This window comes from Quercus suber, unplaced genomic scaffold, assembly GCF_002906115.3.
Source record: "Quercus suber isolate HL8 unplaced genomic scaffold, Cork oak 2.0 scaffold_1135, whole genome shotgun sequence".
In the NCBI taxonomy this organism is placed as follows: domain Eukaryota; kingdom Viridiplantae; phylum Streptophyta; class Magnoliopsida; order Fagales; family Fagaceae; genus Quercus; species Quercus suber.
The window spans coordinates 54,684-72,842 of NW_027070538.1; the positions used below are offsets into that span (position 1 = coordinate 54,684).

Below are 18,159 nucleotides of genomic sequence, written 5' to 3' on the forward strand. Positions count from 1 at the left end.
TTTGGAACTAATTAAGTCTAAAATGGGAGTGATTGGAGTCTATTAATGTTAATTGGGAACTAATTTGGGACCTATTAATGTTAATTGGGTTGAAATTATTTTCTAACAGATGACGTCTACTCACCATTTTGTTGATATCTCTTAGACTATTTTTAATTTGTGAATGAGGTTAATTTTCTTAGAAACCAGACATTTGGAGATTCAATTTGAGCACAAGAACGAGACAATTTTGATTAGAATTGAGTAAGATATGATTTTTTGAAATTGGCTTTATAGACTGTTACAGTAGTTACGGGAAAACCGAATTTTGCTTGCTTCTCACTCCTACCAACCTCTACATTTAATGCACCAGATTTCCTCCAAAGACTAAAATAAGGTCTAGGTTTATGATTCTTTGTCAACCCTCATTAAATGATGTTCAGTTCATATTTTTTCCACCACTACTATATAAACCTTTCCTCTCCTCCATTTGAAAGGACACAAAAAACCCTTTCTCTTCTCCTCTCTTGAGTTCTAGTGAAGTAGAGTAGTCTTGTCATATTTTGGTCTTCCTAAGACTCAAGGTATTGAGTGAGACTCTATCTCTCTCTCCTAACTCTTCTTTTCCTCCACCCTTAGTACCTCAACCAAGAGTCTCCTCCTCCACCGTATGGTTCTTGCATGAAGATATAGTCCATTTTCCTAACTTGTTTTTTGTATTGCCATGATGATAATTTAAGATTAAAGCATGATAGTTATTATTTAAATTCCCTTGAATATGTTTGAATGTTCTTAAATATTCTTATGTGTTCTTCATATGTTCTTGGTTATTCATCACATGTTCATGCATAATACTAGTTTTGATCTTAGATCCACATCAAAAAGATGAAAAAGATGTTTGTTTCACAATTCTTTCAAATCCTTGAAGCTAGGATATCACCATCCACACACATTCACTAGAATTTATTTTTTTAATTCCAATGTAATGCTTAATAAATTGAATTAGGATTTATCATACGCAGACACATTAAATTCAACATGCAAATTGATTGACATATTGGGTGATATGATATGAATTTTGGCCACCATAGTCTAGAAGATTAGTTTCACTGGGCAAGGTGGGAGCCTAACACCTTCTCACCTTGTAACAGAGCCTTCGAGCTTAGGTCAATGGTTAGTAGATTGAATGCTTATCCATGTAATTTTCAATTTTTAAATTGTAATTAGGAAATAAAGCCATGTACTTTATCTTAGATTGTATCTAGGACCAAAGTTATGTAATTTCCTATGATCAATGTAAATTCAATTTCAAATTAATAAAATGAGAAATTTTTCAATTTTGGTTTTCTCATTTTTTCCAATAATTAAATAAGTGGTGACTTTATTGTAAAACCCTTAATCTAAAAGGGTACATATAATCAGTCAAATCTCCATTTTGAGAGGCAATAATACAACTCCACCCATTTACGTGGGTTTAGCCCAACACTTAAAAAGGGGCTGGGGGTGTGGTCTCTCACAATCACCAAAAGGTACCGACCCAAAGTATAAAGAGAAGAAAAGAAGAAGCAAAAATGCATCAATCTAAAGTAGAGTTGCAAGAAAGAATTAATGAATAACACACACACACACACACACACACACACACACACACACACACACACACACACACACACACACACACACACACAGAGTAATCACCTTTTTTGAAAGATAAAATGTGCAGAGTTAGCTTAGCTCCATGGATGATTTTTTTTTTTTTTTTTTTTTTTTCCAGATGGGTTTTGGGCATTTTGTTGGTTGTGGTTTTGGTGCTTTAAAGCCATTTTGATGGGTGATGTGTTAAAATAAGAGATATGATGTAGGGTGTATTATAAAGTTGTGTGATAAAGTAACTTAATAATGTAATATAGAAAAATTTGGATTTGGTTAGAGGGAAACTAGTTCAATCATAGCTGGTAGGAAACTAACAGAATTTGCAATAAATTTTAGACTTGATGAAATGAAAAATAAAGAAAATTATGATATCATACTTGTATATGTATCATAATTCGGAACAAAGAGTACGTTTGTATGAATAAATTGAAAAATGGCGATACTTGAGACTGATTTGGATTTGATTAGACAAAGAATAGAGATAGATATATCGGTTTGGTTTGTTAGCTAGGCCTAGGAAACTAACAAAATTGCAACAATTTGTAGGATTGATTATTACTGCAGAGGAACTAACCTAGAAAATATAAAAGTGAAAATTGCATTTATTTAAAAAAAGAAAAAGAAAATATGAAAGTAAAAGAAGAATAGAATTAATTTTTAAACCAAAAATATCCGTCGACAGCAGGGTTCGAACCTGCGCGGGCGAAGCCCAACAGATTTCAAGTCTGTCTCCTTAACCACTCGGACATATCGACTGGATGTTGAAGCAATTGCTCTATAACTTTTAAAAACACATTCACAGTATCTAATATCTTACTGCAGATTTACAGTTTTTCAATAGAATAGAAAATGAGATTGATGATCCTAACTTTTATTTTACAATACACCTAACATCTCAACTTTTATTTTAAAATATAACATATTAAAAAATATAAATTATACAATAAAATAAAAGTAATAAATATAGAGAGAAAAGTAATTTATATAGAAAGAGAGAGAAGAGAGAGAGAGAACAAAATATACTAAAGAATTATAGAAGCTTGTTACAGTACCATCATATATTTATGATGGTACTTTAGCACAATTGTAAAATTTTTTACAATTGGAAGATCAGGTAATGGGTTTTTTAGTGCTTTGATTCTAAAATATACTAACATATAGCATTTATGAAATCGGATAATGATGCTCTAAGCCATGAAGATTTTGAAGAATTGTTACCTTTCAAATTTTAATATAATAGAATATTTTGAATAACGACTTTTAAAAAAGCATATGAACTAAGCACACTTTCTAATAATTGCGTGGGTAGATAATCATAAAATGCATGTGCATACACAATGGAATGGAAAAACTAAAAACAAAATTTCATGAGACTTAAATGATATACTTTAGCTTTTAGATATATATACATATAGATAGATATATAATTTATCAACTCAGTCTTACCGTGTTTATATACCAATAGTGTATAGATCATATGCTCATGTGAATAGAAACATTCTTCTTCACTTAATCCACTCTTCATTTTTATTTTTGTTTTCTGCTTCTTCTGGTTCTGCACCTTCTGCTTTTGTGATTAAAACCTTTGTACACTTTTAATAGGATCCGTGGTTTATAAGCAAAGAAGCCCATATTTAGGAGTCTCAATCATTTATATTTTAGATAAGAATTGGCTGGTCAGCCATTTCATTAAAGAAAATACAGAAAAGCTCATTAGTTTTACACAACCAAGCAAGTTGCAACTATGAACAATTAATAGAATTTACTTCTAAAAACAAAAAGATGCAATCTAATCCCAAACACACCCCTAAATACTAAAAAAATTTCACATATAACTTCTCAGGCAAGCTACTTATGAATTTCCTATCTAGCTTCCGGCATAGTTATAGTAACTGCATTCTCTATGTTAGATTCTTCATTTCTTAATATTGCACCTGAATTGCTGGGACTTCTTTCAATGAAGAAACCAGGCTGTTTAGGCTGGGGCAGAATTGCTTCCTCATTTGTTAACATAGAATACACACAAGACATTATTGGCCTATCTTCAGGATACTTTTGAACACATAGCAAACCAACTTGAATACATCTCAAGATTTGAGATCTTGAATGTGAATCCTCCAAACATGTATACGATAGTTCCAAGGCCCTGCCCTCCTTCCACAGCAACCATGCCTAGCACAATTACAATACAGATACTCACATAATCCACCAAAAAGGAGAGAGAGAGAGAGAGAGAGAGAGAGAGAGAGAGAGATTTCCACTTACATGTCCCAAAAGGTTATGATGGTGATTTGGGTGATAAAATTTCCTGATTTTTATGGAACTCACTATCTCTAACATAAGCACACCCATGCTAAACACATCAGATTTCACTGAAAATCTTCCATCAACTGCATACTCAGGAGACATGTAGCCACTGCATGAAACCATCAAATAAGCTTATTATCAAATAAGCTTTATTATCATTATTGTTGTTACTGATAACTTAAATTTTAGTACGTCTTTAACATATCACCTCACCCTTACATCATGTTATAAGGGAATGAGGGGTACTTTGAGTCAAAGCACATTGATTAAATATTTGCTACAATTTGAAAAACAAAAATCTAGTGCCAATTTTATATTACTTACTATGTTCCAACAACTCTATCTGTCTTCTCTTCACTTTCATCCCCTACAAAAGTTCTTGCTAAGCCAAAATCTGATATTTTTGGGTTTAAGTTGATATCTAATAAAATATTGCTTGCTTTCAGATCCCTGTGGATGACTTGAAGTCTAGAGTCCTCGTGAAGATAGAGAAGTCCTCGCACAATCCCGATAATAATGTCAAAACGCTTTGGCCATGCTAGCAGAGTATCATTTTGTTCTGCATACAATTTTTGCCTTGTTACCATGATTGCATCTATGTCTATTTTTAGTTCTTTTTGTGAAGTTCTTTTGAAAATCAATTGGAGGATTCTATTCAAATACATAATAGACAAGAGTCAAGACACTCAGGCACGCAACATTTAAAAGATGGAAAGTAATTATCATACATTAAGGGTCAAGAGAATCATACCAAAAATGAAACAATCCAAGCTTTTGTTGGGCATGTACTCATAGATTAACATCTTTTCATCTCCTTGAACACAGTAGCCTAAAAGCTTGACAAGATTCTTATGTTGAAGTTTGGCAATGAGAACAACTTCATTCTTGAACTCTTCAAGACCTTGTCTTGAACTCTTTGATAACCTCTTCACTGCAATATCTTGTCCGTTACGTAGATGTCCCTGCAAATCATCAGTTAAAGATGAATCTTTCCGTCTAAATTTGTATAGTATCACCATAAATTTTTTGACCTGTAATTAAATCAGAATCCTTTTTACCTTATAAACAGGACCAAATCCACCTGCCCCGATCACATTTGCAGGAGAGAATTTGTTTGTTGCTGTAGCAACCGTTGTGAAATTAAATAATGGTACGTCTACATCTTCTTTCTTTCTTTCACCTATTGAACCCATATATAACCTTTTCAGGAACTGCTTTTAATTTTAGTCTTTGTACATTTATCATGCTCATTTAAAATCTAGCTTTAATATGAGCAAGGATGGATGAGTGTGTGTGTGTATATATATATATATATATATTGGAAAAATGGATGGGTATACTTACGTCTTCTATTTGTTGTCTTCCAAGTGAAACGCCAAAGCAACCCCAAAGTAAGCAATCCAGAAATGATTGATGCTGTTATGATGACCACCACCCTTTTCTTCTTGTTTAATGTGTGGATTGATCCTAGATCAGACAGCAATTAAGTAACTGTTTCATTTTTTTTTTTTAAAGTTTTATGTTTCTTTCTGGTAGAAGTATTAGATCGTTGATTATAGTCCCTCGATGTACTATAAGTCAGTTGAGCATGTGTGGGCTAATTCCATGACAAATTTACTTGTAATTTTTAAGTTTTGTACTTGTAATGTGATTGTGGTAATGAGGGCTAAAGGTTGACGGATCTTCTCATTATGCAAGACTAAAGAACTCGATCGAGCGAGATTCGAGGCTTGGTTGTGTGAGATGGTTGATTCAGACAGAAACTCTCCATAGACACTCAGTTGACCGAGACCTCATTATGGAAATTCTTTTATTTTCTTTCAAGGCTGCTTGGTAGCCACACTAAGCCTAAACCCGACTTGTATTAAAACCTTTTTCAACCCTAGTCCTTTGAGAAGGAAGACAACCACAGTAAAACATAGAAAAACCTAGAGATGGCTAATATTTGTCTTCCAATCCTCTCCCAGTGAACATCCTTTAGTGGTTGACTCTTTTAGACACAAAGATCACCTTAACTGTGTTGGATTTGCTACTAAAACCATAGAGAACTGTGTTGGAGTTGCTACTAAAACCATAGAGACTACATCAAATCATCAAGAAGCTTTGGAGTGAATAAGAGATCGGTTTTACACAGTAGATGGATTAACTTGTGGTACCAAGTGACTGTGAAGGACAAGGCATGAGTCTGAAGTTGATAGAAGGAGTGAAGAGATTGGGTGCACTTCATGTGCTTGTACATATAAAGTCTAGTAAGTATAGTATATACCGCAACAACCTTCATATTTGATTTGATTAGTTGGGCTCGGCCACAAAGAACGTTTACCTATTGGTTTTTCACTCTGTGAACAGATGCTCTTTCCTATGTATGTGCAAGTGGGCATATTCAGGAATTTTAACTTGAGAGGATATTGATAAAATAATCATAATTCATAAATCTATAAATACAAAATTATCAACTTAATAAATTGTCATATACTTAAACATTAATAAAAATACAAAAAAGGGTCTAGTTCACCATATACACATACAGAATTTTGCAAACTATTATTTTAAGCACCACCAACCCAACATATATATATATATATACACACAAAACTTTTGACTTTTTGTTAACTTTTCCAGAGCTTGCCACATCATCATTATTTTTTAAAAACAAAATTATTTATTGAGTATTATTAATTATATCTGAAAGCTCGGAGATGTGTCGAAAACATACGAGCTGTTTAGACCCCCAAATTAAAATTACGGCTTGGTTGATTTTACACTAACTTAATACTAAGTGCGGAATAGTGTAAACACAAGTGTATAAGCAAGACAACTACTCTAATCCATATTTAAAGCAACACAATAGTAAAAATGAAATGAACAAGAGTAGGGAAGAGAGATGTAAACATAGATAACACCGAGACATGTTATCGAAGAGGAAACCGAACAACTAGTGAAAAACCTCTCCGCCGCCCTCCAAGCGGAAATCGATCCACTAGACAATTAGTTGGGATACAAGGGTGAGCAAGAGACCTTCCAAGCCTAATCTACCCTCTGTACCTAAGCCCTCAAAGCTCCTACTCTAACAAGACTTCTCGGAACCGTGTCTTGTCTTAGTTCTCCGAATCCCGCAACAAGCTCCATGTTGCATTTGCCATCATCGGCTTCTTCCAATGCTTCCCAGTAGCACCAAAAATTCACTTTACATTCTTAAAGGGTGTGGTAAGTGTTTGGACTATCAGCCTCTTAATGGTATGAAAATGGAGAGGTAGGAGTTTAGATTATCAACCTCTGAATGGTATGGAAATGGAGAGGTAGGAGTTGAGGAATTTCCACTAGCAAATGTGTAAAGGATTGTGGGTATGGCAATCTCTAATTCTTTAGGTGTTTGGCTAGGGTTTTCTCTCAGAAGTACTCCTCAACATTTGTGGATAAAGTGGGTATGAATAGTGTGGTTACAGAAAGTGTGTATGAGACTGGACAGGCTGGTAGAACAGAATGCCTCGCTAGTGTCTCGCAGAAAGGCCTTATCCACAAGATACTCACAAGACACAGCTATCTCCAACTGGCCTGACTCTTCGCATTCCAGCACGTGCAGGGCACATGAGTCATTTCATGGGTAGCTAAGTCACGAGACACTCGCGAGACATCCTCAGTCTTCAAATGCTTGAGTCTTCACACACACTCTCTCTCTATCACACAACCCTTACAATGAAATCCCACAATAAATACAGGGTACAATAGATTGAATAAAAATACAATCAAATTTGGCACGGAATAAAAGCTAACAAAACACGATGTTGTAAATAATAACTTTAGAATATCTAATTACTCAGATAACTTGCACAAAACTTTTTTTTGAGAAAAATTGCACGGAACTTTAAACATGTGTTTGGTCGGCATTATATATTTTATTAGCAAGATTTAGGTATAGTATTTATGTTTCTCTTTTAAGATTCTGCCATGTGGATTTTTTTTCATGGGAAGGAAGTGTATTTTTTAGTTAAGTAATTACATGACTGAATCTTAAGAGGGAAACCTAAGGAACATCACCTAAGGTACTGTACTTAAGTTTATATATATATATATATATATATTACTAAAAGCTGAAGCGTAGCATTTATTGTTGCTACGCTCCAATTGAGCCACATAAGTGTCCACCTCATTATCATTTTCTTTCCAATTTTCTTATAATTGTTTTTAACATTTACTTTTTATTTTATTTTAATATTTACACTTTTTCCAACCTTTCTCCATCCTTATCTTTTCATCTCCTCACTACCCTCTACATAAATATTATTTTTCTTCTTTTCATCTCCCCACTACTCTCTACATAACTATTATTCTTCTTCTTTCTCTTCATCTTCCTTTATTTTGTCTCATCTTATTCACATTGTTTTACTATAAATTGGTAACTATCTATTCCATTCTATGCATGGTTTTCTCTCATAAAAAAGGTTCTCTCTCTCTCTCTCTCTCTCTCTCTCTCTCAATTTTTCTATGAATTTTTTATATTCTTCTATTTATGCCAAATTACTAATCTTTAGGAATCCTTTCTTTTCTTTTTTTCTTCTTTGTTTTTCTACACTAGAATCATTATGCTCATTTCTCACTTAATTTAATCGGGTAGTTTGTAGGAATTCAAAAAAAGGTTCTCTCTCTCTTTCTCTCTCAATTTTCGATGAATTTTTTATACATTCTTCTATTTATGCCGAATTACTAATCTTTGGGAATTATTATTATTTTTTCTCTACACTAGAATCATTATGCTCATTTTCTCACTTAATTTAATCGAGTAGTTTGTAGGAATTCAAGTAAAGCTAGACAATAAGGAATTTTACGGCATTGGAGAACGCCTAAATATATACTAGCCAAAAGTTGAAAGTCAGCAAATTAGTTGAGCTATGATTAAGCTTCAAACAATATTGATGGTATTGCCAATGTTCTTTAATTAGCATCCTTATTTCTATTTCTCTATATATGTTTCCTAGAATTAGTATTAGTCTCATTTTTATTTTCTCTATTATATTCTAGGTAAACCAAGAGTTCTTTAAAACTCCACATTGGTTAATGCCATTTAGATTTGTTTTTTAAATTGTTTTTTTTTTCTTTTTCTCTTTAATTGTTAAATGTTACCCTTTTTTTGCTCTTTCTTATAGCTCTAATTAATTTTGATGGTTCTTTTTTTTTTTTTTGGTTAGTTAAGGTTGATGGTTCTTTCTTACAGAGAAAAGAAAAAATTGTAAACAATTGAATTATGTATAAACTTGTACCTAAAGGGGACAGGAGCCTTGGTTTATTTGATTAGAGACAATATATTAAAGGGGCATATCCTTTGGCCATTGCATTGCATTTCTTAGAGGTTAAAAGATAAAGCTTGTCATTATAGGAAAACATTTTGGGTGGGGATAATGGCGTCATTTTGTTTGCTCTAAGAGTAACAAAAGATCCTATTATAAAGGAAGCCCACAATCATATCACATGCTTATTACACAAACCATGAGCACAACCCATTATTCTCTATCACCATGTTTCTACTACATTTGCATTTAGCAACCTAAGATTAGAATTTATTCTCAATAGAAGACTTGTAGAATCATTCAGTTTTTATAGGAAACTAGCCACAGGCTCACACGATGCATGAGAATATAAATATTATGCAGTGAAGTGTAATATACAAAAAGTAACAATTACTTCAGGCATTGTCTTTTTTTCAAAAAAAAAAAAAGAAAAAAGAAAGAAAGAAGATTTTTACACTTTTTTTTTTAATCTTTCTATCTCTACAAATATATCATTTTAATATTTTTTGTGTATTTCATTAATAATTTTTAAGGTGAACCATATTCTTCTAACTTTGTTGTAGTGTGTTACATTTGCTTAATATACAACTCATCTCTTAAGGAATAAGGAAATTATCATAATAAAAAAAAAATCATCACAAAATTACAGTGTTAACTTGACCAAAATTAAAATAAAACTAAAGAAAAAAAAAAGATTTTATAATAATTTATAAGTCAAAAAATTGGCAGGCATATTCAAATTTCTATTTCCAAAAACAAGTAAGTATTAATCCAAACCAAAATTCAATCATAATTATAAAAGGGAAAGAACAAAAATCCTAAAACACATAATTTAAAAAAAAAAAAACCATCAATCTTAATTTGAGTTATAAGAAAGAACAAAAATCTTTTATGTGCAATTGTTCTCTTTATTGGTATTTATTGTTATATATTTTATTTTTACCTTTTTTTTTTCTTCTTATCTTATGTTGTTCAACATTTAAATTCAATCACATCTTTTACACCATTAAATTATTTATATTTTCTCTCTTTTTTATTTTTAATAATTAAATATGGAATATTTTATTTAAATAATAAAATTATCCTTAAAAAATTGTACTTTTTTTTTTTGACATTTACACTTTGTCCAAGCTTTTTCCTTACCTTTATCTTTTCATCTCCCCACTACCGTCTACCATTTTTTTTTTTTTTTTTGAGAAGCATACCGTCTACCTTAATATCACTATTCATCTCCCTACATCTTCCATATCATTAANTGTACTTTTTTTTATTTTGACATTTACACTTTGTCCAAGCTTTTTCCTTACCTTTATCTTTTCATCTCCCCACTACCGTTCCTTTTTTTTGAGAAATCTCTACTTATATCACTATTCATCTCCCCTACATCTTCCATATCATTAAATTATTTATATTTTTCTCTCCTTTTTATTTAAAAAATTAAAAATTAAAAATTTACTTAATTTCAATAAATAAAAGTGTCATCATAAAGTGGAGTAATATCTAGGACACACTCATTCTCAAACCAATACATCAAAAAAAAATATAATACAAAACAAATGCCAATTGGAAACACTAAATTAAAAAAAGAATAATGACGATATCAAACCAAATTTAATATAAAGAAACTAATAGTTATGGATATACTAACTTAAGGGTAGCAAAATTAAATGAAAAAAAAAAAAAAAAAGCTAGCAATGCATATTTGATGCAATAAAATCATCATCAAATTTTGGAAAACAGTAGGTTGCCTTTGGAGAGAGAGAGAGAGAGAGAGAGAGAAGAGAGAGAGAGAGAGAGAGAGAGAGAGAGAGAGAGAGAAGAGGAGAGAGGAGAGAGAGAGAGAGAGAGAGAGAGAGAGATGGTAAAGAAAAAAAAATCAAATGTCAATTAGTAACTATTAATTGGAAAACAAAGAGGTTGTAAGGAGAAGTAAAAATAAAAAATAAATATGACCAATATGGAAAACATTAAAAACTTTACAGTGCAATAAAATCAACTGTTATATTCACTTAAAAAATTGAATCAATAATCAATAATTATACACAATCATAGCAATTAAACTCTAATTCATAACTAAAAGGAGATGTGTCTCATGTAATAATAGAAATTACATAAGAAATAAGTTAGAAAATTTTAAAATCCCTTTTTGGACATTTCATTTAACTTTATATATATATATATATGTAATCTTCATACACATTACATTTAAAAATCTAATAAACAATGTTACATCTCATTTAACACCTCTGTTATGAAAATCATTAGCCAGTAAATATATGATAATAGTAAAAAATGTTATAAATGAAATTATGAAAAAAAAGTGATAAAACTAATTAGTTACTATCATTATGAAGTAGTAGTTTATGATTTTACGCATCTAAAGAAGTGGAATATATAGAGTTTGGCTTAAAAGAAAATGAAAAATCAATTATTAACAACAACAACAAGAATAATAATAATAATAATAATAATAATAATAATAATAATAATATAGGGGTAATTACATTCCCCTTCCTTGAGTTTTGAAGAAATGACACTCTACCTCAAACTTGAAAGGAAAAAAATATTTTCACCCTTTACATTTGTTTAACCAAATTTTGTTAAATTAATATTAAAATATTGTGTACTAAACTGCCTGTGCTTAAGGTAGGTTCCAAAATTATCCTTAATTTTAAAATTAAATTCTCTTATTTTAAAATTTTAAATTAAGGTGTATTTCAAAATATTAAGTAATGTCTTTTGCTTCTTCTTTTTTCCCCTTTTCTTTTCCCAATGAGTTATTGAGAGATTTGTCATTTCTAATCTTTTGGTATTTTATAAATTTGTATTTTAATTCTAAAGTTATGAGTAATGTCTTTACTAACCATGGTTAAACATTTATAAACAAATTCTTAAATAAATTTAAAATATTTTGTTATTAATATAAACAAAATGGGAGAATGTTATTACTTATTACCCCAAATATATTTTATAAGATCACCCTAAAAAAAAATTATCTTGCGCAATGCGCGGGTCTACGACTAGTATATATGTATAACCGAAGCTTTTGATTTTTTGTTGACCTCTCCAGAGCTTGCCACATCATCATTATTTTTTTTAAACAAAATTATTTATTGAGTATTATTATTATATATAATTGCTTAGATGACTTGCACAAAACTTTCTTTTGAGAAAAATTGCACGGAACTTTAAACATGTGTCTAGTCGGCAATATATATTTTATGAGCAAAACTTAGGTACAATACTTAGGTGCTATTCCTTAAGTTTTCATTTTAAGATTTTACCATGTTGATTTTTGCTCATGGGAAGGAAGTGTATTTTTTAAGAGGGGAACCTAAGGAACTACATCTAAGGTATTGTATTTAAGTTTTGTTCATATTTTATTACATCTTCATTATCCATCTAAAAGTTGAAAGAGATTTTGTGTTGATAAAGTAACTGTGGGGTTGGGTTTATCGGATTAGATCAAGCTCACAAAATATCAATTATTCATTCAACAATGAATTGTATGAATTTTTTTATGTCCTTATTAATCTATATATTATCTACATATTATTATTATAATATAAAACCAAAGTTTTTTACTTTTTGGTGACCTTTTAAAATTTTGACACATTAGCATTGCAAGTTTCACAAATTTACTCCTCATTATAATTAATTTTATTAATTAAACTCATGTTAGGACTCCTCTCTTCCCACCTCAAAACCCTAAACATAACTTGGCAAGGACGTTGATTCTTCAACAAGAACAAATCCTGTTGTATAAAGGCCACCTAATCGCTTTTAATTTTGAACTCGATTGTCTTATTAACAATAGAGTCTATGAATTGCAGTGTTGCACAGTCATCCACAAATAACATCCATGCAAGGGCTTGATATTCTTCGGCATAACCCTAAATCAATGTTGAAAGGTTGTGTTTTACAACCATCTGATCTTGGTAACTAAATCCTGCACCAATGATTTTTTATGATTATTTTTGTTCACGGTATATAGTTTAAACCCATTAAAACTAATTGCTTGATGGTATTTCATGGGTTTTTCCCTTTACTTTTTCTTTCAGGGTTGCTAGGAACACAACCTCATAGATGATTTTTTTTTTTCGTTGTTTAAAGTTTAGATCCCTTAAATTTAAAACTTACTACTTTATGGGTTTATGTACTTTTTTCTTTTTCTTATTTTTCTCTTTTGAATAGTCATATATTTTTGGCTTTTTGGAAGTTTTAAAATCTGAATTTTTATGTTAGTTTTCGCAATATTTGAACATGTTTAACATATTTCAACAACTATACCATGTATTATTCTTTTGAAGGTAATCAATTTTTCTTTTATATTTCTCTATTGTATAATCATATATATATATATATATTGTTTCGTTTCAATAATTTATAGGAAGTAAATCTTATGATTCTTTAATATTTTTTGGCCTTTCGAAATTTTTAACATCTGAATTTTGAGTTATATTTTTGCAATATCTAAAACTATCTGGCAAATTTCAATGACTATAGCCATGAATTATTATTTTGAGTGTAACACATCATTCTCTTATATTTCTCTGTTGTGTAGTCACACACACACATATATATTTTCTATAATTTGTAGGCTCTTAATCTTTTGATTGATCTTCTCAATAGTTATAGGCTTATAGTCATGAAATATTCTTTTGAATGTAACTATCTTTCTCTAATATTTCTCTATTGTGTAGTTATATATATTTTGTTTTGTTTCAATAATTTTTAAGCAATGAATCTTCTAATTCTTTAATATTTTTTGAAAGCCATTGCACGTTTACATAATGACTTCTTCATCAAATTGTAACACAAATTGAAGTTGTACAAGAGCAATTCATGCAATGGTGTAGTTTCTTATTCAATTAAAGATTTTATAAAATCATTTTAGTCTACCACACAAACAAGTAGGTTCCCATGCATAGCATGGGTTAATGACTAGTTATCCATAGTATTGAAATTTCCTTATTTTTTAATGAATTATTCAGCACGAAATTTCAAATTAAAAAAAAAAAAATGATGATATGGAGAGAAATATAATATATTATCATATAGCAATACAAAAAAATTGAACAACATATTCTTAATAAACAAAGCATATTCATAAACTATATATATATATGTATATAGCAAAGCATAAATCTAAATTCCCATGTGGTGTTAAGGAAACAAACAAACTTGAAATGTTGAGGTTCAATTACTTTTATGAAGGCTAAAACCAAAAAAAAAAAAAAAAAAAATGGCAAGGAGAAGCTAGAACTCGAAGCAAATATGGTCATATTTTTTTCCACATGAAACGAGTTTATTTGTTTCCGAGTTAAAGTGTTAGAGCAATAAACAATGAGAGGAAAGAAACATGAGGCTGGTATCTATTGAAAATCCCACATGTGGCTTCTTGAGGTTGAGAAGGATGGGAAAAAAGTAAATTTTGTTTGAAAATGGGTGGTAAAAGATGCTATTTTGAGAGTGTGGGTTATTGTCTATTGAATTGACATTACAACAAATTATTTGAAAAATTGGGAGAGTTAGCTAGTATTTTATTTCGAGGACTTTGTGTTGTTATCTATTGGACTAAGTAGTAAGTAGAGTTAGCTAGTATTTTCTGTTGCTATCAGACTCATAGCCTAACAGTAGAAGAAAATTAAAATTCTAGGGGGCCATGGACAACGTGGCTCCGCAACTGTTAATGTGTGTTTGTGGTTCATATGCTTTAATGTATATCTATGCTTATTTTCATGCTTGAATATTGATGAATCAAGTACTTGACTTAATATAGAATAATTGGTTAAAATTGGTAAGTTGTATTAGGGGTCAAAAGTAATTTTCATTTGGTATCAGAGCTTTGGTTCACTTGTGAAGGATTAATTTCCTAATGTGTTCCTTAATCCCGTCTACCACGGATAAAAATATTTTAAATTCTAAAAAACAAAAAATTGAAAGACAATTGAAAACAGTAATTGAAGATCATCTTTCACAAAATCAAACTCATACCCAGTTCTGAAGGGTGCATCCGAATGTATAGATCCTGTCCACCAGCCGGAAACTGTTTAATATCTACTAGATCACCAAACCAGATGGCGCAGCCAGCACCTTCTCTGATATCTGAGTTTGTATAAGCCGTACAAGAACAGTTATTCAAGCATTCTGCCCTGCATTCCTTGAGATTCATTTTTGTGTTCACCCATGAGTGTGTAGTATCTGGGAGTTTCAATCCAGAAAATTTAAGAAACCCATGTGTACTTTTCTCCTCGCAGCTCAATCGTTTATTGTGTACACATCCTTGGGACCAATCCAGTGAATCCCATCTTTGTTGTGACTTGGGTTTGAATCCCTTTAAACATTGGCAGACTGGAGAATCGGTAATAAGACATCTTGCATAGGCTCCACAAAGGGCATAGGTATCACAGTAGTCTATAGGCAGAGATACATAAAGCTGCCAACTACGTTCTGTCCATGTGAAGCGTTGAAACATGGAGTTAGTTTGGTTGAGAACTGCTCTTGAGTAGAGTGACTGTTTCAGGGTAAACATGAAGTAGGCCTCATCTTGATTGAACACAAATTCGAAGGCAAACAACGGATTTGGCTTTAGTGCAGGTCCACCACTGAAGCTATAGCCATTCCAAGGCCCAGTACGGAAGTATATTGTTGAGCCTTGCCACAAATAAAATTCTGGGTAGTTATGAAGTGTCATCTCATAGATAAAGTTCCCAGGAGATGGGTCATCCCAGTTCTTCCATGCAATAAAGCGCCTGTTGAGACCTCTCTTCAAATCCCAACCGAATTTCATCCCTGGTAAAATTGTATCAGATGGACAGTCAAAGCTTTGCCACAAATAATCTTCTGAATTGCCATCTGTTACCACAAGATTCCCAGTATCCAGGAGTTGTAACAATGGACTCTGAGCTTCTTTCAAAGTGCTTGCTGACCAAACAACCGAATTATGCTGGATGACGTTAAGATTTCCAGTGCTGTTTATCATCAAAATCCCAGAAGTATCGTTGATTGGGCGAACTCTATTTGCAACCCAAACAACAGTTTGAACTGGGATGCTCTTGTACCAAATTCCCAAGTAACGATTCTTGGAACTTCCAGGACTGAAGAAACCCAGTACAAAGTTTCCTTCTCTGGACACTATGGTGTCACCATCGCTTAAAATTTGGGATGGAGTTATGCTGTCTAGTACTCCATAGGAGATTTTAAACAAGAAAAAGAGTAAATTTGTAACGACAAGAATAGGAGAAAGAAGGTCCATTGATTCCCAGCTCTTGACCTCTTTCGTTCCTAAATACAAGTTCAAGATAGGCCATCTATCGTTAAGGGCCATTAGAAAGGCATAAACCCTGAACGAACCTAGTAGGGGGCCCAAGGGAGCCCAGGTCCCGTGTCCTTATGTGAAAAAATAAAATAGTAGTAGGGGGCCAAAAATTATCTTAAAATTTAAGAGGGATTTACTTACCAGCCGCCCTAGAATTTTGGAAAGAAATAACTTCAGAGTCAGACCTTGAATAGTTTACTTTCAACCGAAAGAGGAAATTTTGATATAAAGAACCCGGAATCAAAAATAAATTTTGGCCATTCATTGAGTTGTTGATCCATAGCTCCTCCAAAATAAGCAACAAAATAATTTTAATAAATTCAAACACTCACAAAAGGATAAATAGAAAAAATAAACCCAAATCTTTTCTATTTAGGACTCTTAAATCAGGAGATTCAGGACCCCTCCTAATAAAAATGGAAAAAAAAAAAAACTTATCTTTATATATATGAATCAAACAATTGCTGTTTATCATCAAAATCCCAGAAGTATCGTTGATTGGGCGAACTCTGTTTGCAACCCAAACAACAGTTTGAACTGGGATGCTCTTGTACCAAATTCCCAAGTAACGATTCTTGGAACTTCCAGGACTGAAGAAACCCAGTACAAAGTTTCCTTCTCTGGACACTATGGTGTCACCATCACTTAAAATTTGGGATGGAGTTATGCTGTCTAGTACTCCATAGGAGATTTTAAACAAGAAAAAGAGTAAATTTGTAACGACAAGAATAGAAGAAAGAAGGTCCATAGCTCCTCCAAAATAAGCAACAAAATAATTTTAATAAATTCAAACAATCACAAAAGGATAAATAGAAAAAATAAACCTAAATCTTTTCTCTATATATATATATATATGAATCAAACAAACAATCTCATCCTTCACCCATCGCCGCTTGCTGCAAAGGGCTCCATCAAGTTGAAGATCTGACCAGCCAACCAGAGACAATCGGCACAAATCTAGCCTCCAAGCCCTCTATGGCTTCACTGCTGTATTTATCTCTCTTTGAATCCCTCTCTCTATTTGTATATTCAAATGTGTTCACTTTAAGTTTAAGACTCAGTTGCTCTTTGTTTTAGTGAAATGATAGAAAACTATAGTAACTCATAAAATAGTAATGTAAAATAGGATTGTTAATTATATTAATATTTTATTGATTGTTATTTTCATTGATGAATATAGGTTGATATGTTGATACATGTAGTTCAATCAAACAAAATAAAATTATTCTACCACACAAACAAGTAGGTTCCCATGCATTGCATGAGTTAGCGACTAGTTATCCATAGTATTGAAATTTCCTAATTTTTTTAATGAATTATTCAGCACCAAATTTCAAATTTAAAAAAAAAAAATGATGATATGGAGAGAGATAATATATTATCATATAGCAATACAAAAAATTGAACAACATATTCTTAATAAACAAAGCATATTCATAAACTATATATATATATATATATAGCAAAGCATAAATCTAAATGCCCATGTGGTGTTAAAGAAACAAAAAAACTTAAAATGTTGAGGTTCAATTACTTTCTTGAAGGCTTAAAAAAAAAAAAAAAAAAAAAAAAAAAAAAAAAAACAAGGAGAAGATAGAACTCAAGGCAAATAAG

At 31.5% G+C, this 18,159-nt stretch overlaps 2 protein-coding genes and 1 non-coding gene across 4 annotated transcripts in view; all 3 read right to left on the reverse strand.

The window, feature by feature from the left end:
• LOC112016890 (uncharacterized) overlaps positions 1–18,159 on the reverse strand; it is a 48,143-nt gene that overhangs the window by 16,173 nt on the left and 13,811 nt on the right. The gene's annotated exons all lie outside the window — the stretch shown is intronic.
• TRNAS-UGA (transfer RNA serine (anticodon UGA)) lies at positions 2,306–2,387 on the reverse strand. The gene has a single exon. It is a non-coding gene; the product is annotated as a tRNA-Ser (tRNA).
• Positions 3,365–16,569, reverse strand: LOC111991888 (G-type lectin S-receptor-like serine/threonine-protein kinase At4g27290). Of its 2 annotated transcripts, XM_065769379.1 has the most exons (7): positions 15,222–16,567; positions 5,284–5,406; positions 4,998–5,119; positions 4,691–4,901; positions 4,264–4,498; positions 3,898–4,048; positions 3,365–3,804 (listed from the first exon to the last, which is right to left on the reverse strand). In XM_065769379.1, the coding sequence occupies exons 1-7, from the start codon at positions 16,552–16,554 to the stop codon at positions 3,496–3,498; spliced, it is 2,484 nt and encodes an 827-aa protein (XP_065625451.1). In that variant the 5' UTR covers positions 16,555–16,567; the 3' UTR covers positions 3,365–3,495. The 2 variants fall into 2 exon arrangements, with proteins under 2 accessions (XP_065625451.1, XP_065625452.1); XM_065769380.1 differs by lacking the exon at positions 5,284–5,406 and having other exon boundaries at positions 15,222–16,569.